The sequence below is a fragment of the Aotus nancymaae genome, unplaced genomic scaffold (assembly GCF_030222135.1).
Source record: "Aotus nancymaae isolate 86718 unplaced genomic scaffold, 86718_ANA_hifiasm-v0.15.2.pri h1tg000072l, whole genome shotgun sequence".
NCBI classification, from domain to species: domain Eukaryota; kingdom Metazoa; phylum Chordata; class Mammalia; order Primates; family Aotidae; genus Aotus; species Aotus nancymaae.
In genome coordinates this window covers 17,153,285-17,176,691 of record NW_026988487.1, presented here as the reverse complement: position 1 = coordinate 17,176,691, position 23,407 = coordinate 17,153,285, and the positions used below count along the sequence as shown (strand labels likewise).

General features: G+C 43.5%; 1 protein-coding gene across 7 annotated transcripts in view; it reads right to left on the bottom strand.

The window, feature by feature from the left end:
• The window catches only part of RHOT1 (ras homolog family member T1), a 70,879-nt gene extending 51,168 nt beyond the window's left edge, over positions 1-19,711 (bottom strand). For 4 of the 7 annotated variants that reach the window (XM_012449264.2, XM_012449267.2, XM_012449265.2 and 1 more), the window contains exon 1: positions 19,487-19,711. In XM_012449264.2, coding sequence (XP_012304687.1) covers positions 19,487-19,562 — 76 coding nt within the window. In that variant the 5' untranslated portion in view covers positions 19,563-19,711. The remainder of the gene's footprint in view (positions 1-19,486) is intronic. The other 3 variants (XR_001106964.3, XM_012449263.2, XM_012449262.2) reach the window with 2 other exon arrangements.
• Positions 19,712-23,407: the final 3,696 nt, after the last annotated feature.

Genomic DNA, 23,407 nt, shown 5'->3' with positions numbered 1-23,407 from the left:
TAGTGGTGATGGTTACCCAACATTATGAATAAATTTAATGCTACTGAATTGTAATTTTGAACAGTTAAAATGATAATTATGTAATACATATTTTGACCAATTTTTAAAAATAGCAATAGTAAACTCATTTCATATTAATATTTTTTAAAACCTCCTGCTTTTTTTGTTTTCTGTGAGATGGAGTCTCACTCTGTTGCCTAGGCTGGAGTGCAGTGGTGCAATCTTGGCTCACTGCAACCTCCACCTCCTGGGTTCAAGTGATTCTTGTGCCTTAGCCTCCCAAGTAGTTGGGATTACAAGCATGCATCACCACGCCCAGCTAATCTTTGCATTTTTAGTAGAGACAGGGTTTCCCCATGTTGGCCAGGCTGGTCTCAAACTCTTGACCTCAGGTGCAGCCTGCCTCAGCCTCCCAAAGTGCTGAGATTACAGGCATGAGCCACCACACCCAGCCATCCTGCATTATTTTTGATAGCTGTATTAGAATCCACTGTGATGTATTATAATTTATTAACATAAACTCCTAACAAAAAACAATGGAAAGGTTTCCAAGTTTTCCCCCTTTTTTTTTTGATTCAGGGTCTCACTCTGATTGCCCAAGCTGAAGTGCAGTGGTGTGATTTTTTTTTCTGGCTCACTGAAGCCTTGACCTCCCCAGGCTCAGGTGATTCTCCCACCTCAGCCTCCTGAGCAGCTGGGACTACAGGCGCATGCCGCTACACCCAGCTAATTTTTTTCTTTTGAGACGGAGTTTCGCTCTTTTTGCCCAGGCTGGAGTGCAATGGCACAATCTCAGCTCATCGCAACCACTGCCTCCCGAGTAGCTGGGATTACAGGCATGTGCCACCATTCCCGGCTGATTTTGTATTTTTAGTAGAGATGGGGTTCCTCCATGTTGGTCAGGCTGGTTTCAAACTCCTGACCTCAGGTGATCTGCATGACTTGGCCTCCCAAAGAGCTAGGGTTACAGACATGAGCCACATGCCCGGCTTTGGTTAACATCCTTTTTACACATCAGGATAAAAAGAAAAATTTTTTAAATGTACCATCTCTGATTCATCATTATTCTGTATTTAGCAGTCAAGGTCTGTCAAATTTTCCTTTGAAATTTTTAATATTCATTCCTTCCTCGCTGTTCCCGTTTCCCTAATTACGGTACTTTTATTGAAAAATCTCCCAGTCCCCTATTTTCTATTCCTTTCTCCAGTTTCCTCATTAATCCACCAACAATAAAAATGCCAGTCCACTTTTCTTACATACTCTTTTCATTTTCTAACTCACCGGATCAAATGCCTTCTTTGAATTATCTACCACCTACCACATCAAAGGGAAATCATTCTACTGGCCTTTGAATATCATACATAATCTATCCCTAGCTCTCCTATCTAATCTCATTTCCCACTATTCCCCACTGGATTTGCTCAAATAAGGCCATTCTGCATTGTATAAGTCCAAATAAGCCACAATAAATCCTGCCCACCTCACAGTTTCCCTCATCTAAACATCATTCCCGCTCTCCCTCTACTTTTCCAAATGTTGTTAATAATTGTCTTTCAAGGACAGTTCAAATGCTACCTCAACTCTACTGACATTCTAGAGATACTGTAGCTCTTATTTCCTCTACTTCCTCCTTTGAACTACTACTGTACCACATAATTTCTATTAAATTATAACTTAAATTTATGCCCAATATACATACTTAATATGTATGAGTCTACATTGACACAATAATCAAATATTTGGAAACACTTTGATAGTGAACAAAATTTTCCAATTCTATATGAATGGGAAAAGGGCCTCTAGCACATCAACCAGACTGAATCATCTGATTTTGATTTCACCTGGTCCAAGCACAACAGTGCTGCTGTATTTTCAGCATTACCACTAGAGAAATTAGTCCCACCTCCTGGAGATTCTGGAACTACCATTCAAAGATTTTCTTAACAGTAACTGGAGAGCTGGGAATAACAAATAACTGCTGAGGCAGTTAAAACATAAATGCAGCCAGGTGCGGCGGCTCGTGCCTGTAATACCAGCACTTTGGGAAGCCAAGGCAAGTGGATCATGTCAGGAGTTTGAGACCAGCCTGGCCAACATGGTGAAACCCCATCTCTACTAAAAATACAAAAATTAGCCGGGCGTGGTGGTGAGTGCCTGTACTCCCAGCTACTTGGGAAGCTGACAATTGCTTTAACCCGAGAGGCAGAGGTTGCAGTGAGCCAAGATTGCACCATTGCACTCCAGCGTGGGCGACAGAGTGAGACTCTCTCTCAAAAAAAAAAAATATATATACACACACACACACACACACACACACACACACACATTAAAGGAAGGTGTGATATAACATAGAATACATTTGGTCTTTGTCCCCAGTTCCTGGCACAGAGCATCAGAATCCCTTGGAATTTCCTGAATGATGGGAGTGTCTTTTATTATTAATAATGAGTCCCTTTCGACCATACTTGAGTTCATCCTAATGAGGTGATTCGAGGGGAGGAGTGGGCAACAGAACAAGCTAGCAGGGTGGGTGGGAGATGGTCATCAGAAAAACCAACTACATGATTAGAGGATCAGAACTCTCAGCCCCACCCCAAAACCTCCAACGGGGAAAAAGCTGGAGTCAAGCACGTGGCCAATGGCTTAATCAGGTCTACCTACTGAAAACCCATATAAAAACTCTGAACATCAAAGTTCAGGAGAGCTTCCTGGTTTGTGAATGTATCAATGCACCAGGAAGGTGGTACACCCTGACCCTGCAGGGAAAGAAACTCCTGAGCTCGGGACCCTTCTAGACCTTGTACCTCTTCAATCTGGTTGTTCATATGTATAATGGTGAATATAGCACTTTCCTGAGTTTTGTGACTCACTCTAGTCTAGGGGTAGTAGGAAACCCTGAATTTGTAGTTGGCCAGGCCGAAGTGCTGTTGAAGTGACGGCAATGGTATTGGGAACAACTGAGAAACGTTATAACAGATTTTCTATCCAAGAGCACTAGTTCCACCCAGACACATGTGCACCGTGCCTGTAACAAACTAGGGAAAACACTAGAACATGCAGAGTATTGACTTATGCTTCTACATGACCCATCTTTTTTGTCTAGACTTCTACCATTAGTTCATTTTATGATTATTGACCTGATTGCCTTCTAAGAACAAAGTTTTGTCTTAGCTACTATGTGCGGATAATATGGAAAATGTATTAAATAAGACAAGGCTGAGCACAGAGTGGCTCATGCCTGTAATCCTAGCACTTTGGGAGGCTGAGGCAGGTGGATTGCTTGCCAGAAGTTTGAGACCAGCCTGAGCAATGTGGCAAGATTCCATATCTACAAGAAATACAAAACTAGCTGGGCCTGAAGTCCTAGATACTCAAGAGGCTGAGGTGGAATGATCACTTGAGCTCAGGAAGTTGAGGCTGCAGTGAGTCATGAAAGAGCAAGACCCTGTCTGAAAACAAAACTTAACACCCAATGTATAATTTGGTCTCTAGTAGGAAAAAATAGTCAGTGATCCAGTTAAGACATACGTATTCTTTTCTTTTTTGGGCAGGAGTGCGGGGAGGAACAGTCTCGCTATATCACCCAGGCTGGAGTGCAATGGCGCAATCTCAGCTCACTGCAACCTCCGCCTCCCGGACTCAAGTGATTCTCTTGCCTCAGCCTCCTGAGTAGCTGGGATTACAGGTGTGTACCACCACATCTGGCTAATTTTTGCATTTTTAGTAGAGACAGGCTTTCGCCATGTTGGCCAGGCTGGTCTCCAACTCCTGAACTCATGACACACCCACCTCGGCCTCCCAAAGTGCTGGGATTACATGTGTGAGCCACCATGCCTGGCTGACACATGTATTCTTAACTGCTTCACTTGTGTAGTATCTAGGCAACCTTCCAACATATCACCAGTGATCTCCTGAAGGACTTCTTAGACCTCCTTGACAAAAACGTGACATTTCTTACCAGCTACTGAGCATCTCCAGAAAGATTAAGAAACAAGTATTTCATTATCACCCACAGGAAACTCTTCAAGGGCAGAAAACATGTCTTTCATGTTTACTGTTGAATAACAGTAGCTCCAACTCCCAGTTCACATGGCACTTAATAAATGCAGCTGTATAGCTTGGTGGTTAGGAGCACAAATTTGAAACTCAGGAAAGTGGATGATTACTTCTGAGGGAAAGAGGGCAATGTAATGAGAAGGGAGCTTCGAATGACTGGTAATCTTTTACCAATCATTGGGTTGGGTATTTGTCATATTATTCTTTATTACCTTTTACATAAATATTTCATCAAAAAAGAAAAGAAGAAAAATGAACATAGGCTTTGGAACTAGACAGAATTGGGTTGAAATCCTAGTTCCAGCACTTACTAGCTGTGCTTCCTCAGGCCATCAAGCCTGTTTATTCATCTCTAAAATAAAGCATTGACCAGCCTCACAGACTTGTTAAGAGGATTAATCAAGATGAGAGCTATATAATGCTTAGCACAACACCTGACACACATTAAGTATACAAATGGTAAAAGTTTGATGATGATGATCAGTTTGTTAAATGAGCACTGGCCTGGGTCAGAAAATCTAGATTCAGGAACCAGCTTTTGCCATTAACAGTATGACCCTGAGTTGTCAACAACTCTCTCTGGGCCTCGATTTTTCTCACCAGTTAAATCAGTTAAAAAAAAAAAAAAAAAGGTGGGGATGGGTGGACTAGATGTTATCTAAACATGTACAGTACATGCTTAAACTACCAAGGAGCACACCTAGAAAACAGGTCTGTAACACTAGAAAAAACTGCACATTAACATTAAAGGTGGCCAGGCACGGTGGCTCATGCCTGTAATCCCAGCACTTTGGAAGGCTGAGGCGGGTGGATCACAAAATCAGGAGTTCGAGACCAGCCTGGCCAACATGGTGAAACCCCATCTCTACTAAAGATGCAAAAAAATTAGTCAGGTGTGGTGGCATGCGCCTGTAATCCCAGCTACTTGGGAGGCTAACACAGGAGAATCGCTTAAACCCAGGAGGCGGAGGTTGTAGTGAGCCAAAATCATGCCATTGCACTCTAGCCTAGGTGACAGGGTGAGACTCTGTCTCAAAAAAAAAAAAATTAATTAATTAATTAATTAAAGAGCTGGGCATGACAGCTCATGCCCATAATCCCAGCACTTTGGGAGTCTGAGGTGAAGGGATGACTTGAGCCCAGGAGTTCAAATCCAGCCTGGGCAACACAGTGAGACCCTGTCTCTACCAAAAATAATTTTTAAAGTAGCCAGGAATGATGGTGTGTGCTTGTAGTCCCAGCTACTTGGGAGGCTGGGATGGGAGGATCACCTGAGCCCAGGAGGTGGAGGCTGCAGTGAGCTGTGATCGAACCATTGGCTGGTCCAGGCTGGGTGACACAGCGAGGCCCTGTCTCAAAACACACATACACACCCCATTAGGTAAACTTTTAGTACCCTCGAAATGGCAGAGAGATCTGCAAACTGTTAACTGTATAGGGGAAAGTGATTTGGCAGAAACATTTGTCTAGCTACAAGAACAAAGTAGGACTCACCAAGCTAAATGCTGGGTCTTAGAATTTTCAGATCTTGCCAACTTACGTGCAATACTTCATAACCCTTTTTCCTAAATATCTCCTTTGTTATGGCCTTAAGGTTCCAGCAACCCCAAATCTTCAGCTAGCTCAAGGTAGTGTTCCTCTCAACATTCATAGTTCATCCTGATTCCAGATGACTATGCACAATGGAAACAGAATACAGATGCTCCTTCACTTTTGATGGGATTACTTCCCCATAAACCCATCATAAGTTGAAAATATAAGTTTAAAATATACTTAGGCCAGATGCAGTGGCTCATGTCTGTAATCTCAGCAGTTTAGGAGGCTGAGGTGGGAGAATCACTGAGCCCAAGAGTTTGAGATCAGCCTGGGCAACAAAGTGAGATCCTATGGCTATAGAAAATAAAAAATTAGCCAGGCATGGTGGTGCATACCCACAGTCTCAGGTTATTTATTCGGGAGGCTAAGGGAGGATCCCTTGAGCCTGGGAAGTCAAAGCTGCAGTGACCCATGATCAAGCCACTGCACTCCAGCTTGGGCAACAGAATGAGACCTTGTCTCAAAAAATGTTTTTAAATGTGTTGGGATCCTCCCTGGCAACCAATACTTAAAAAAAAAAGAAAAAAGAAAATGCACTAATGCTAGCAACACAGCAAGACAGTCCATGACTTACCATAGTTCTTCTCTTCTTTCCTTTTTTCTTTCTTTTTCTCTTTCCTTCTTTCCCTCCCTCCCTCTCTTTCTCTTTCTTTTCTCTCTTTTCTTTTTCTTCCCCTCTCTTTCTCTCTTTCTTTTCTTTTTTTGAGACAGGATTTTGTTCTGTTGTCCAGGCTGCAGTGTAGTAGTGCAATCACAGCTCACTGCAACCTCAATTTCCTGGGCCCAGGTGATCCTCCTGACTCAGCCTCTCAAGCAGGTGGGACCACAGGCACACACCACTCCAGCATTCAGCTAAATTTTTTTTTTTAATTTCTTGTAGAGACAGGGTCTCCCTAAGTTGTCCAGGCTGGCCTCAAACCCCTGGACTCAAGTGAGTCTCTTGCCTTGACCTTTCAAACGCTGGGAGTACAGGCATGAGCCATTATGCCTGGCCCTTTTTCTTGTTGTTGCTGTTTTTTTTTGTAGAGACAAAGTCTCACTATGTTGCCCAGACTGCTCTTGAACTTCTGGGCTCAAGCAATCCTCCCACCCTGGCCTCCCAAAGCTCTGGGACTACAGGTATGAGCCACCATGCCTGTCCCCTGATTTTTCAACTTTACAACTGGTTTATATGAATAATACACAGCAGACAGAGCTCTCTGTGGATCACAGACAGAATGCCTCTGTTATGAAGTCCCATTAAGTCGACTAAGCCCTGTACTTCAGGTAATTTATTTTAGTAGTAGTATAACTCCCAGGTACTCAAAACAGCAAGGCCTTTTAAAGGATACAATGCCTGTATAATTTCTGTGACCTTTGCACTTCTGGGCCTGACTATTCCCAGTAGAGATGTCTGCTTTTCCTGGAGTGTCTCCATAATCACAACTACCACCAGCATGGATATGCCCAGGAACTTTTCCATTTCTAAAGAGCTATCCTGGATATTTTATGCATTTTTTTTTTTTTTTTTTTTTTTTTGAGACAGAGTCTCACTGTTTTGCACAGGCAGGAGTACAGTGGCACGATCACAGCTCACTGAGGCTTCGAACTCTGGGCTCAAGTGATCCTCCTGCCTCAGCTTCCCAAGTAGCTTAGACTATAGGTGCATACCACCATATTCAGTTACTTTTAAAAAATTATTTGTACAGATAGGATCTCATTATGTTTCCCAGGCTGGCCTCAAACTTCTAGCCTCAAGCTTTCCTCCTGCACTGGCCTCCCAAAGTGCTGGTGTTATAGGCATGAGTCACCATGCCCAGCCACCTGCATATTTTAAACACCTCTATATTCTCATCCTTCATCTACTATATTAAGAATGGCAAAAATGAAGCTGACACTCAAGGATTCAGTCCCATTCTTGGTCCTTAAAAAATGTGCCTACCTTAATACCCTTAAGATCCTGATTCTTCTCATATTCCCCTTTTCAGAATTATCTTTTTAAAATTTTGCTCGTTCCACCACTCTAAGGCCCTCCCTAGTTTCAGGGAAAAAAAAATCGACCTAACTTTTAGTTTTTTAGTACCTTAGGGCCTGTCTACCTATCCCTATGTGAGACTATCAAAGAAATAATAAAGCAGCAAGTGTAAAAGCCACTTTTAAGCTATTTTTAAAAGGCCAAGTAACATGGCTCACACCTGTAATCCCAGCACATCACTTGAGCCCAGGAGTTCTAGACCAGCCTGCACAACATGGTGAAACTCCATCTCTACAAAAAATTAAAAAATTAGCAGGGCATGGTGATGCATGCCTACATTCAAGTATTTGGGAGGCTGAGACAGGAGAATCACCTGAGCCCGGGAAGTTGAAGCTACAGTGAGCCATCATCATGCCACTACACTCCAGCCTGGGCAACAGAGTGAGATCCTGTCTCAAAAAAAAAAAAAAAAAAAAAAAAGATAAACAAAGTGATCAAAATTAAGCCAATCCCTGACACTGAAAGGCTACTGGTTAACAAGAAAGCACTTGTTCTTTCATCCCAATCACACAGGATCCCTTAGAAAATTCAGCTTTTGCCAGGTGTGGTGGCGGATGCCTGTAGTCCTAGCTATCCGGGAGGCTGAGACTGGAGGATCTCTTGAGTCCAGGAGTTCTGGGCTGTAGTGCACTATGCCGACTGGGTGTCCACACTAAGTTTGGCATCAATATGGTGACCTCCTGGAAGCAAGGGACCAGCAGGTTGCCTAAGGAGGGGTGAATCGGCCCAGATCGGAAACGGAGGTCAAAACTCCAGTGCTGATCAGTAGTGGGATGGTGCCTGTGAATAGCCACTGCACTCCAGCCTGGGCAACACAGCGAGACCCCATCTCTTAAAAAAAAAAAAAAAAGAAAAGAAAAGAAAATTCAGCTTTCAAGAGATGTTCTGTTACCTTTGAAGTTCCCTCCCTCACTATGGCCCTTAAAACCCCTCCATTCTTCCTCAACTCTCTTTTTTTTTTTAAGAGCAGAAGTGGAAGTTTATTTTAAAAGGCTTTATAAGAGGAAATAAATGAAAAGTTGCTTGGTAGAGACCCAAGTGGGTGCCTGAAGGTCCAAGAGAGAAAAGACCCTCATCTCTCTTCTTAAAACTCATTAGAACAACCTTTTTCCGAGTCACAGTCCCCTTCTGCTTTTCCCATGGACCTCCTATGTCTGCAGTGATATTTTCAGAACAGAGAACCAACATTATGAGGAAATTCAGATTTCTTCACAGCTCTGCTCATTAGTTGGATGGGCAGTTATGGCTGGCTGTGTAGCAGCAGGCTCCTGCCGAAGTACAAACCTGCCACCAGGTCTACTCCAGTAGGGCAGGCCTCAGAGATAGAAAAGAAAACACCCTGGCAGGGGAGGAGGCGTCGTAAACGACAACAGTCAAGTAGCTTTACTCACACTTGAACATACAGGCATTCAACACAGTAGTACCAGAGCGGGAACAATTCCATTTAACTTATTTATATCAGTCACTACTTTTTAAAGCGTGATTTTAAAAAATTTACTCATACCCTGCCTCATCTGGAAAAGAATGTGAGGTAATTTAGTACTCACTACATTATAAAAAATACCATCTAGTTTGTGAAATAATTGTACACTAAAAATAAAAGAACACAAATCTCTTCCACATTAAAATTCAAGACGGATTTCCATTTTTTTTTTTTTTTTGAGTCAGAGTCTCAAATTGTTGCCCAGGCTGGCGTGCAATGGGGCAATCTCAGTTCACTGCAACCTACACCTCCCAGGTTCAAGCAATTCTCCTGCCTCAGCCTCCCGAATAGCTGGGATTACAGGTGCCTGCCACAACGCCTAGCTAATTTTTTGTATTTTTAGTAGAGACAGGGTTTCACAATGTTGGCCAGACTGGTCTTGAACTCCTGACCTCATGATCTGCATGACTCGGTCTCCCAAAGAGCTGGATTACAGGTGTGAGCCACCTGCCTGCTGTCATTTCCTTTTTTAAAAAAGTTCATTTGCAGCAAAAGTTCAAAATTGGAGCAAGAGAGATGGATTACAGTGAATTTAGGGGAAAAAACAGCACATTTTTATCAGTATCATTTTTGTGTTTCCTTTTGGAAGGACAGTGAAATAATAGCTACTTTAATAAAGGATCAGACAAATGTGACTTAGTCAAGAAATGCTTCAGTGAATCTAAACTAGGGCTTTTTGCTCTCCTTAGCGCTTGCATACCTATCCCTATGTGAGACTATCAAAGAAAGAATAAAGCAGCAAGTATAAAAGCCACTTATAAACTATTTTTTAAAAATTAGTATTTTGGCCAGGTGCAGTGGCTCACACATGTAATACCAGCACTTTCAGAGGCTGAGGCAGATGGATCAATTGATGCCAGGAGTTTGAGACCAGCCTGGCTAACATGGCAAAACCTGTCTCTACTAAAAAAAATAAAAAAAATTAGCCAGGCATTGTGGCACACACCTGTAATCCCAGCTACTCAGGAGGCTGAGTCAAAAGAATCACTTGAACACAGGAGGCAGAGGTTGCAGTGAGCCAAGATCACACCACAGCACTTCAGCCTGGGCAACAGAGCAAGACTCTGTCACATAGACACACACACACACACACATAAATATATATTTTTTTTTTGAAGAGACAAGATCTCGCTCTGTTGCCCAGGCTGATCTGGAACGCCTGAGTTCAAGAGATTTCACCTGCCTCAGCCTCCCAAAGTGCTGGGATTATAGGCATGAGCCGACATGCCCAGCTTAAACTAATTTTAATTGAGAAATAAATAAGAGTGTCTTAAAGACAATGAAAACATTTTAGAATAAAAAATTATAAAAACTATTTAAATACGCTGACAATCAAAAAGGTATCTTAATATGATATAAAGACTACATATTTTTAGCTGCTTCAGAAAATAAAAATTGTTTATGAGGGAACAAAAATTCCAAGCGCTTCTTTTTTTTTTTTTGAGACAGAGTTTCGCTCTTGTTACCCAGGCTGGAGTGCAATGGCGCAATCTCGGCTACCGCAACCTCCACCTCCTGGGTTCAGGCAATTCTCCTGCCTCAGCCTCCTGAGTAGCTGGGATTACAGGCACGCGCCACCATGCCCAGCTAATTTTTTGTATTTTTAGTAGAGACAGTGTTTCACCATGTTGACCAGGATGGTCTCGATCTCTTGACCTCGTGATCCACCCGCCTTGGCCTCCCAAAGTGCTGGGATTACAGGCGTGAGCCACCGCGCCCGGCCTCCAAGCTCTTCTTATACTAATTAAACTTTATATTTACTATAAAAATTATAATACAAATGCATATAAAACATTATATTTGTTCTTTTTTTTTTTTTTTAAGAGACGGGGTTTCACTATGTTGGCCAGGATGGTCTCAATCTCTTGACCTCTCGACCTTGTGATCTGCCTGCCTCAGTCTCCCAAAGTGCTGGGATTACAGGTGTGAGCCACCGCACCAGGCCTAAAACATTATATTCTACAATAAAATTTATAAATAATTTATTACAAATAAAATATATAATAAAATGTATAAAATATAATATAAATACATTTGATAATTTAATATGTTATTAACATGGAGGACAAAAAAATTATCCTTTATTAGCCAGCCGACTAGTGGTCTCTAGTTCTTCCACTTTGCCTGAGAAATGTTGAAGTAATCTATAAAAACTAAAAGCAAGACCACAATTATCTGCAAGGACAGAAGACCTTCTGATCCAGTTCAATAGAATATGCCACAGTTCTGAGACTCCATGCTTCTAAGTAGGTCATCCATGGAAAACATAATTCATCACTATAGAACAAATTATCTAGATTTATTCAGGCTATAAATTTTCCTTTTCATCACATCTTTTGAACATCTAGTTCCAAATGACAGCAAATTCCTAATATTCATAAAGCAGAAATAACGTTCTCTGGTTCCAATTACCACTCTACCAGCCATACTGGCTATTTTTCTTGGTAACAAACACCCCCTGCTTCAAGTGGCAAAGAGACCTACTCCTCATTTTTTTGTTTCTTTAGTAAGAATCCTTGTTGGCTCTACCTAAGTTATTGTATTTAGTATACACTGGGGGGAGGAGGGTGACTATAGAGTTATATTTTTAACTGGAAAACTTCAGCATTTGGTGAAATAGCTAAACATTGTTCCAGAGGACAATTTCATTGCCCATATGCAGATGATGTAGGCTGCAGAACAAAAGCTGTTGCCCAGCTATCCCTCTCCTTCAAACTAGATCAACACTAATAACAAACTAGCAGCAAAAAAAGACAATGGAGAATACATTTCAATACATATGTGAGGATGATATAGAAAAGACTGCATGAACAGAATAGACTCTTTATGCAGAACGGACTCTATGGCCAGGGATGTTTGGATTTTGGCTTTCTCTGCATTTAAAACAGCCTAACTTATTTTATCTAAGCACTAAATACTCATTAAGCAATTTGCATTAAAGCCTGTATGCTTCAGAAGTGGGCCAAGAAAAGATCCATTTCACATCAATGGGTGTTTGAACATCCTTGTCCACAGAATATTATCCAGGTAGTAAACAGAGTATAATTGAAACTTGAACAGTTTAATTTTTTTTTTTTTTTTGAGACAGAGTCTCACCGTGTTGCTCAAGCTGGAGTGCAGTGACGCAATCTCGGCCCACTGCGACCTCCACCTCCTGGGTTCAAGTGATTCCCCTGCCTCAGCCTCCTGAGTAGCTGGGATTACGGGGGCACACCACCATGCCCAGCTACTTTTTGTATTTTTAGTAGAGACAGGGTTTCACCATGTTAGTCAGGCTAGTCTTGAACTCCTGACCTTGTGATCCGACTGCATCAGCCTCCCAAAGTGCTGGGATTACAGGCGTGAGGCACCATGCCTGGCCAGTTTAATCTTTAAGTATCATTCCAACAAAGACCAGAATGAAAAGCAATATGGCTTTTTTCTCTTTTTTTAGTTAAATAAAAGTAGAAGCAGGGTCTTACTATGTTGCCTACGCCAATCTCAAACTCCTGGGCTCAAACGAGTCTCTTGCCTCGACCTTCCAAAACACTGGGATTAGCAATATGGCTTTAAAATGATCTTAGGTCAGGCACGGTGGTGCATGTCTGTGATCCCAGCACTTTGGGAGGCCAAGGTGGGTGGATCACTTAAGGTCAGGAGTCAAGGCCAGCCTGGCCAACATGACGTAAACCTGTCTTTACTAAAAACACAAAAATTAGCCAGGCGTGGTGGTGTGCACCTGTAATCCCAGTACTTGGGAGGCTGAGACAGGAAAATTGCTTGAACCCAAGAGGCTGATGCTGCAGTGAGCCAAGATTGTACCACTGCACTGCAGCCTGGGTGACAGAATGAGACTCTGTCTCAAAAAAAAATTAAAAAGAGAACAGGCCAGGCATGGTGGTTCACACCTATAATCCCAGCATTTGGGAGGCCGAACTGGGCAGATAACTTAGGGTCAGGAGTTTCAGACCAGCCTGGCCAATACAGTGAAACCCTGTCTCTACTAAAAAACAAACAAACAGACAAAAAAATTAGCCAGATGTAGTAGCACATGCCTGTCATCCCAGCTACTCGCAAAGCTGAGATTACAGTGAGCCGAAATGACACCACTGGACTCCAGCTTGGGCGACAGAGTAAGACTCTGTCTAAAAAAATAATAAGAAAGAAAGAAAGGAAAATTATCACATTTTTATGACAGAGAGGAGTGGTTTGGAAAACAAGGAGTCTAAACAAACTGAACTAGCTTGAACCCATTCATTCTTTCAAGAAATACCTGAGTGCCTCTTTTTTGCCAGGCCTGTTCTAGCCACAGGTAGAACAGGGCTATAGCACAAAGGAAGACAAATCCCCTTCCTTCATGACAATTCCTTTGTAGCCCAAGAGATGGGAAAACAAACGTATAAATATATGTGGTTATGAGGATAATGCCTAGGTCAGAGCCTTCTCATAGAGAAAGCAATGAAGGAGAGAGTAGTTTAAGAGGGAAGTAAGGCCCTTCCAGATTGTGGAGGACCTTATAGGCCTGCATTAAAAAGTTTGGATTTCATTCTAAGTGAAAGTAGAAATCATTGGATGTTATATATTTTTTGAGACAGATTCTTACCCTGTCACACAGACTGGAGTGCAGTGGTGCAGTCACAGCTCATTGCAGCCTTGAACTCCTGGGCTCAAGTGATTCTCCCACCTCGGCCTCTCAAGTAGCTGGAACGGCAGGTGCACACCACCACACCTAGCTAATTTTTTGTATTTTTTGTAGAGATGAGGTTTCATCGTGTTGCCCAGGCTGGTCTCAAAATGCTGGGCTCAAGTGATCCTCCTGCCTTAGCCTCCCAAAGTGATGAGACTATAGGCATGAGCCACCACACCTGGCCCATTAGATGATTTTTAAGGTGCATAACAGAATCTGAGATATTTTCTAAAGATGAATCTGGGAGTATATATTCAGAACAGCTTGAATCTATACTCCTGGGTAAAAAAAAATTAAAAATAAAAAAACAAAGATGAATCTGCCTGTTCCATGGAAAATGAAGGAAAGCAGAAGCAGAAAGACTGGTTAAGGCCGGGCATGGTGGCTCACGCCTGTAATCCAAGCACTTTGGAGGCCAAGGCGGGCAGATCACCTGAGGTCGGGAGTTCAAGACCAGCCTGACCAACATGGTGAAACCCTGTCTTAAAAAAAAAAAAAAAAAAAGAAAGACTGGTTAAGGGAGATATTCCAAAAATCTAGTCCAAAGCCAATGGAAGTCTGAACTAGTTTGGCAGAGGTTGTAATGATAATCAGAGTTAAACAAACCAGTTTAGCTCTGAGCTGCCAGATTCATTTTAAAAGAGGATAACAGCTGGGCGTGATGGCTCAGGCTTGTAATCCCAGCACTTTGGGAGGCCAAGGCAGGAGGATCACATGAGATAGGGAATTCAAGACCAGCCTGACCAACATAGAGAAACCCCATCTCTACTAAAAATAAAAAATTTGCTGAGCATAGTGGCTTATGCCTGTAATCCCAGCTACTCAGGAGGCTGAGGCAGGAGAACTGCTTGAGGTGGAGGTTGCAGTGAGCCAAGATTGCGCCACTGCACTCCAGCCTCAGCAACAAGAGCAAAACTCCGTCTCAAAAAAATAAAAAATAAAAGAGAATAACAGTTCCATTTTCTTAATGAACTTGACTAGGAAAAAACAAATATCTCAATTTAATTTAAAAAGAAGACTTCATTAAAATGAAAACTATCCTGTTTACTATTATTTATTTATTTATTGAGACAGAGGCGTGATCTGTTCCCCAGGCAGGAGTGCAGAGGCGTGATCTCAGTTCACTCCAACAGCTATTTCCTGGGTTCCAGTGATTCTCATGTCTCAGCCTCCTGAGCAGCTGGGACTACAAGCGCACGCCACCACATCTGGCTATTTTTTTTATTTTTAGTAGAGAGGGGGTGTCACCATGTTAGCCATGCTGGTCTCGAACTCCTGACCTCAAATGAGCCACCTGCCTCGGCCTCCCAAAGTGCTGGGACTATATAGGCATAAGCCACCGCACCTAGCCTATCCTGTTTACTTTTAATACAGCTACATGACTTAGATAAAAGGATAGTAAGGCTCTTTCTAATTTTAAAAGGACATTTCTTAAGCATAATAAAGCAAATCTAGTTAAATATAAATTCAGGCCAATGAATTTAACCATGAAAAATTATGACCTGAAGAACTAAGTTTTGTGTGGGTGCATTTTTTTCTTTTTTTAAAAAAAAAATCTGTTCATTTCAATTTTTTTAATTTTTAAAAGATTTTTATATATTTAAGGGGCATAAGTAAAGATTTCTTATATGCATATATTGCATAGTGCTGATGTCTGGGCTTTTCTTGTGCCTATCACCCAAATAGAAAACATTGTACCCAGGGCCAGGCTCAGTGGCTCACGCCTGTAATCCTAGCACTTTGGGAGGCCGAGGCGGGCGGATCATGAGCTCAAGAGATCGAAATCATCCTGACCAACATGGTGAAACCTCGTCTCTACTAAAAAATACAAAAATTAGCTGGGTGTGGTGGCACACACCTGTAGTCCCAGCTACTCGGGAGGCTGAGGCAGGAGAATTGCTTCAACCCGGGAGGTGGAGGTTGCAGTGAGCCAAGATCACGCCACTGCACTCCAGCCTGGCACCTAGTGACAGAGCGAGACTCTCAAAAGAAAACATTGTACCCAATAGGTAATTTCTCACCCCTCAGTGCCCTTTCACCCTCCCACCTTTGTGATCTCCAGTGTCTATTATTCCACTCTATAGCTCCATGTGTACCTGTCATTCAGCTCCCACGTGTAAGTGAAAACATGCAGTATTTGGTTTCCTGTTTCTGAGTTATTTTACTTAGGATAATGGTCTCCAGTTCTATCTATGTTTTTGCAAAAAACACAATTTCATTCTTTTTTATGGCTGAGTAGTATTTCATGGAAGATATGTCACATTTTTTTTTTTTTTGCAGATAGAGTCTCACTCTGTTGCCCAGGTTGGAGTACAGTGGCATGATCTCAGCTCACTGTGACCTCTACCTCTTGGATGCAACCCATTCTTCCACCTTAGCCTCCTGAGTAGCTGCGATTACAGGTGCATGCCACCACAGCTGACCAATTATTGTATTTTTAGTGGAGACCAGGTTTCACGATGTTGGCCAGGCTGGTCTCAAACTCCTGATCCTCAGGTGATCCGCCCACCTTGGCCTCCCAAAGTGTCGGGATTACAGGCGTGAGCCACTGCACCTAGCCATTAAAAATTAATTAATTTTTATTTTTTTAAGAGACAGAATCTTGCTTTGTCACCCAGGATGAAGTGCAGTGGTGTAATAATGGCTCACTGCAAGCTCGACCTTCTGGGTTCAGGCAATCTCTCACCTCAGCCTCCTCAGTAGCTAGGACTATAGGTGCACACCACCATGCCTAGCTAATATTGTTTTTGGTTTTTTTTTTTTGAGGCAGGGGTCTCACTATGTTTTCCAGGCTGGTCTCAAACTCCTGCTTTCAAGCAATCCTCCTGTCCAGACTGGTCTCAAACTCCTGATCTCAGGTGATCCACCCACCTTGGCCTCCCAAAGTGGTGGGATTACAGGCGTGAGCCACCGCACCTGGCCAAGACTTAGCATTTCAAAGTGCTACACCTAGGCTAACAGCTGCCAAATATTTACATTAAATCTCACAAAGTAAAGCCTCTAACATTTCCCCCCAAAATATCAGCCTTTAAAATAAATAAAATCATATATTCCAATTAAGAGTATTTACGATATTTTTCAATGTGATAAATAACATATACGGTTGATGGCCTAAGGCTCACGCCTGTAATCCTAGCACTTTGGGAGGCTGAAGCGGGAGGATCACCTGAGGTCAGGAGTTCGAAACTAGCCTGGGCAAAATGGTGAAACCTCGTCTTTAAAAAAAAAAAAAAAAGAAAAGTGTCTTCCTGTGGCTGACATGGTGGCTGGCGCCTGTAGTCTCAGCTACTCTGGAGGCTGAGGCAGGAATCGCTTGAGCCCAAGAGGTCGAGGCTGTGGTACACTATGATCATGCCTGTGAACAGCTAGTGTACTCCAGCCTGGGCAACACAGCGAGAACCCATCTCTTAAAAAAAGAAAAAAGAAAGAAAAGTTTATTTCTCAAAAACTAAGGCTTTCTCTGTGTCAAGTTGCTCACTATAATCAGAAAACTGTACCACATAGATACATAGTTTTACCAATTGTCTTACTGCTTTCTGCAAAACATGGATTGTAAGCTTTCTAACAAATTTTGAATCCTTTCATATATTCCTAAATAAGTAATACTGTTATTTTTTATTTACTTATTCATTTTACTTTGACACAGAGTCTTGCTCTGTCACCAGGCAGGAGTGCAGTGGGGCAATCACAGCTCACTGCAACCTCTACCTCCTGGGTTCAAGTGATTCTCCTGCCTCAGCCTCCCTAGTAGCTAGGACTATAAGCGCACGCCACCATACCCAGTTAATTTTTGTATTTTTAGTAGAGATGAGGTTTCACCATGTTGGCCAGGATGGTCTCAATCTTTTGACTTTGTGATCTGCCTGCCTCAGCCTCCCAAAGTGCTGGGACTAGAGGCATGAGCCACCAAGCCTGGCCCAAGTAATACTGTTAATGTTTTAACTTACATGTCCTAAGAATGACATTGTTTATATGTGTAACACTTTTATTTAGATGTCTTTTTTTTTTTTTGAGACAGTCTCATTCTATGACCCAGGCTAGAGCCAGGTGTGGTGGCATATGCCTGTAGTCCCAGCTACTCAGGAGGCTGAGGTGGGAGAATCGCTTGAACCTGGAAGGCAGAGGTTGCAGTGAGCCAAGATCACGCCACTGCAGTCCAGCCTGGGTGACAGAGTGAGACTCTGTCTCAAAATAACAACAACAAACTATTTCATGATATATAAGGATCAGTTTTTTAAGCAAGTAACCTACTCACTTTCCCTACCTTGCTCCAAAAGCATAAGCATGAATCATATGTTAAATAACACCTTTCTGAACTTTGTCAAAGAAGTCCATGAAAAATACAGATTAAGATATAATTATAAATAAAAACTAAAATTTACAACTGCAAACCAAAAAGTAAACTATGACTGGCTAAGGTTACTCCTAAATTCTAATTCTAAAGGAAGATTTTTCTAAACAGCAGGTGGATGAAATTTCAATGAAGATCAAAAAACACTACAGAAGAGGGCAAAAATGTGAGTCCTTGGGAGTCCATCATCGCGACCCTGAGGGGTTACCAAGAATGAAATATGGTTTAGAATAGAATGTTTCGAAACAGCTTATGGCAGAACATTAACGAATGTATTAACATTTTAAAACAAACAATCTAGTTCTCCTGGGCCCACTTTCTTATTTTAGTCCTAGCAACTGAGTCACATAACTTGCACTGTGATAGAGAAGTCCCCGCTGTTCTGTCCTCATGGCGGTGAACAGAGGCAACTATCCTTTAATACATGTTAAAAAGACGAAACGTATGAAATTTCTGGGTGGGGGGAGGTATCAAATGTCTGTGCATGTTGTCATTAATAAATTACCAAGTACCTATGGAATAGTGCTTAAAAAGAGGGCAAAGATTAGGCTTTGGGGTAACAATAATTGGACTCTCCCCATATAATTCTAATTCACTGAGCACTTGCATAACTTGAAGCTGGAAAAAAATGTTTGAGGAAATATCTCGAGTACCAAGAATTATTCCGATGCAAAGCACAAGTATTGCTAAAAAGGATCCGGCCCTTTCCGCTACTCATATCTTAATACCAATGCCTAGAGGGAGTGAAGACTTCGAGTGCCAAAAAAATACAGAAACCTGACCTTGCCCCCAAGTCGAATAGTTCTGCGCCCCTCCCCCAGCTTCCCCGGGAGCCGGTTCACGCAATCCCAATTGGTCAGTTTGCTTATTCCAGCACCTGCCTGGCAGTGACAAGGGAATCTCCAGGGGAAGACAAGAAGGTCTGAAAGGAGGCGGCGTGGGAAACTGTAAGGCCCAGGAGGACAAGGTTCGAAGAGGAAAAGGAGAGAACCTTCGGAGGGATGAGGTCGGGCAGTTAGGGGATAACGGGGACATGGCTTGGGAGGAAGGCTAGGGAACAGGGAAAGGAGATCTTAGGAGGGCCCAGGTGAGGCGACAGGATGAGGGCCGCCGGCGGGCAGTCACAAGGGAAGAGTAAAGGGGCTGGAAGGCCTAGGAGTGCGGAGAGAGGAGAGCGGAGCTGTGAGGCGCGAGAAAGGCCGGAGCTGCAAGGGTTGGGGATGCAAGGGCGACAGGGGCTGCAGGGGCGACAGGGGCTGCAGGGGCGACAGGGGCAAAGAGGGCAGGGGCTCCGGGGCCGGCCCGAGGGTGCGGACTCACGTTCTCCCACCAGCAGGATCCGCACGTCTTTCTTCATGTCGGCGGCTCTCGGGGGCCGGCCTCCGCCCGTACGCATGGAGTGGACTCCTCTCGCCGGGAGCGCCCACCCCACGGCGCCACCTGCCAGCCTCTTCGGCCGCTGGGGCTCGCCGCGCCGCCCCCAAAACTGCTTCCCCGCACGGGAGCCGGGACGGCACCAGCTCCGCCTCCTCCGGCCCAGCGGGCGGCGGCGGCGGCGCCGGGAACGACGGCACGCAGCGAGGGACACGCACTTTCAGAACGCGAACGCTCTCCGCGCAGGAACAGCGTTCCCGCGGTCAGGCCTTCGCAGCGCAGGCTCAGGGAGCCTCGCCCACCCTCTTCTGGGCACCAAGGCCCCAGAGATGTTTTGGGCCCGGAATTTGACTGATGGATTCCCTGGTTTAAACACATTTATTTTACAAATAGGGACAGAAATTCCTTGTTCAAAGTCACATAACTAGAGCTTGGCAGTGACTCAGGGCAGGGCTCTTCTCACCAGACTGTAAACTCCAGGAGGGCGGCGACCTCCTTCCTGGTTTTCTGCTGCGTCCCCACGTTATTGGACAGAGCCCTAAGAAAATGCTTGATCGAATAGGGCGACTGGCTCCCAGGATCAGGCGCTTTCCACTCCCCAAAGCCTGTCACCCTAGTTGTTTTTGCGTGTGATGCTTATAAAATACGATAAAATTCGTCTTTATGCTGTGTGAACAGACTTGTTTCTTTATAACCAAACTAAGTGCCTTTTTTCTGTCTATGTAGTTTATTTTATGGCAGGGTTTTAGGATACTTTTCTTTCTTTTTTTGGGACGGAGTCTCCCTCTGTCGCCAGGCTGGAATGCAGTGACGCGATCTCGGCTCACTGCAACCTCCGCCTCTCAGGTTCAAGCGATTCTCCTGCCTCAGCCTCCTGAGTAGCTTGAACTACAGGCGTGCACCACCACGCCCGGCTACTTTTTGTATTTTTAGTAGAGACGGGGTTTCACCTTGTTGGCCAGGATGGTCTCGATCTCTTGAGACTTCGTGATCCGCTCGCCTCGACTTCCCCAAGTGCTGGGTTTACAGGCATGACTGCGCCCGGCCTCGGATACTTTTCTCAGGCTCATCTAGCATAATACTAGACAAGGAGGTGGCACTGGATAATAAACTCTAACTGATTTTTCTAACATTGCCTTTATTTTCTCCTGACCCTCTCCATCTGAAGGAATTTGTTGCTATGTGCTTAATGTTTGGTACACGGTGGGAAATATGTATATATACACACATATATACATATATACACATATGTATAAAATATATGCACACATACACATGCACGTGAGAATATATATATCACATCCCTAATACTTGGCACACAGTGGGAAATATAAAATACATAAATTAATGAGGAAGCACTATCTGTACATAATGTACCTTTTTTCTATCTTAAATATTACATAATAAACATTTAAAGGGAATGAAATGTGCGTAATACCAATCTCCCTTTCTCCTAGGAGAAGTCACGTGGTCTCTTGCAGCAGTTAAGAGTTGCTGGCAAACTTCCTAGGTTTGAATCTAGGCTCCACATAACAGCTCTGTGATCCCGAGTAAGTGCTTTTATTTTGACTTCTCTCAGCCACTGTTTCTTCTTCTGTAGCATGGAAATAATGATAATAATACCTTCCTCTTGAGGTGGTTGTGAGTAATAAATACAATAATACTTGTCCAGCATTTGATACAGTGCCAAACCCAGAGTGTGTGCGCTCCTGATCTCAGCTATCATTATTATCATATTAAAAGGTCACTAAAAAGTTGTAATCCACAGGTTTTGAGGCAAATATGTTGTGTTTCCTGCAGAATTTCACCATCTTAGTTATTTGATGTCCCTAAGGAGCATAGGGGAGAAAGTTTCCAAAACAACTCTATCCCTGTCCGTGTCAGGAAAGACACACTCCTTGTTCACTGGGAGATAATGTAGTCACGTTCCTGGGTAGATGTAAGTAAGGTGCTTTCATCTCCCTCCTCCCCATGACCTCAGTGAGTGGAAATCTGAAATTCAGGAGGCTTGGTTACCTGATCTTTCAGGGAAAAGTAGCCCTCAGAACTTTTGTGTTACAAAATGTTTGAGTTGGAGGAACCCTTATAGAGCTCCTATTCCAATCCCATTACTCTGTAGATAATAAAAGCAAGGCCGACTGAGACACTGTGACCTGGCACAGGCGGCATGGCTGAGACTGAGCTTCGCTCTGCCATTTCTAGTGTGTGGCTCTAGGCAACTCATGTCACCTCGTTGTGCCTCAGTTTCCTCTCTACCACACGAAGGCTATGATCTCTTCCTTATGAAGTTGTTTGGAGGAGCTCATAAAATAATGTATTTTATGTGAATAATGTAATGAATTGTAAAACATTTTCTTGAAAAAAAAAAAAGTTTCACAAATATCAGAGCACAAGGGACAAAAGCCTTTTACAGATGGGCAAATTCTTTAGGGCACTGCTTGTTCCAAGCAGCTTTGTAAAGAATCTCGATCCCCAGGAGCTCTCAATCAGCGTTGCCAGTTAATGACAATGTTGATTCTTTGGGGCTTCTCCAGGAGGGTGAGAGTGACAAGATCTTCATGGTGTTGTAGCTGTGTACTGGGTAATGTCTAGTAGGCAGGGGCTAGAAAAAAGTGTTTTTTCTTTTTAAGGGGGGCCATCATAGAGATAATATTGCAAAGAACTCCTTTATATATAAAACCTACTTAAAAATCCGTATCTAGCCAGGTATGGTGGTTCACACCTATAATCCCAAAGCTTGGAGTAGCTGAAGTGGGAGGATCTCTTGAGGCCAGGAGTTCAAGACCAGCCTGAGAAACATCAAAACTCCATCTCTACAAAAAATAAACAAATTAACTGGGCATGGTGGCATGCACCTGTAGTCCCAGTTGGGAGGCTGAGGTGGGAGGATCACTAAAGACCAGGAGTTGGAGATTGCCGTGAGTTATGATCGCACCATTGCACTCAAGTCTGGGTGACAGAGCCAGACCCTGTCTCTAAAAATAAAAATCTAACTAGGCTGGGCACGATGGCTCATGCCTGTATTCCTAGCACTTTGGGAGGTCAAGGCGGGTGGATCACTTGAGGTGAGGAGTTCAAGACCAGCCTGGCCAACATGGCAAAACCCCATGTCTACTAAAAATACAAAAATTAGCCAGGCATGGTGGTGCATGCCTGTAATCCCAGCTACTCAGGAGGCTGAGGCAGGAGAATTGCTTGAACCCAGGAGGCAGAGGTGGTAGTGAGCTGAGACTGCGCAACTGCACTCCAGCCTGGGCAACAGAGTGAGACTCCATCTCAAACAACAACAACAACAACAAAAACAAAAACAAAACAAAACAAAATCTGACTCAAGGGCTGCAGGAAGGAGGCAAGCAACATCAAGCATTTTCAGCGGGCAATGGATATAGTTTGGTACAAACTGAGGCTAGCACTTGCTAAAGTTGGAGAGTGGGAGTCTGATATGCCAGAGCTTGCCTCCCTGTAATGTAAGTTTCTTTCTACAGTCCACAGCCATCTCCTGATCATCTATACTTCTGCCATTCTGGCTCCCTGGCTTGTCTTGAACCTTATGCCCTCCTTACAATGTTAACAAACGTCCAGCAGGGGTCACTCTGATGTTCTCCTGGAGACAGCACAGGTCAGTGGCTAAAGCAGGGTAGCTTGGCTGGGTGCGCAGGCTCAAATCCCAGCACTTTGGGAGGCTGAGGTGAGAGGATTCCTTGAGTAAAGGAGTTCAAGGCCTGTCTGACCCCATCTCTACAAAAAATTTAAAAAATTAAGCCGGGCACAGTGGCTCACACCTGCAATCTCAACACTTTGGAAGGCCGAGGTGGACAGGTCACCTGAGGTCAGGAGTTCAAGACCAGCCTGGGCAACATGGCGAAA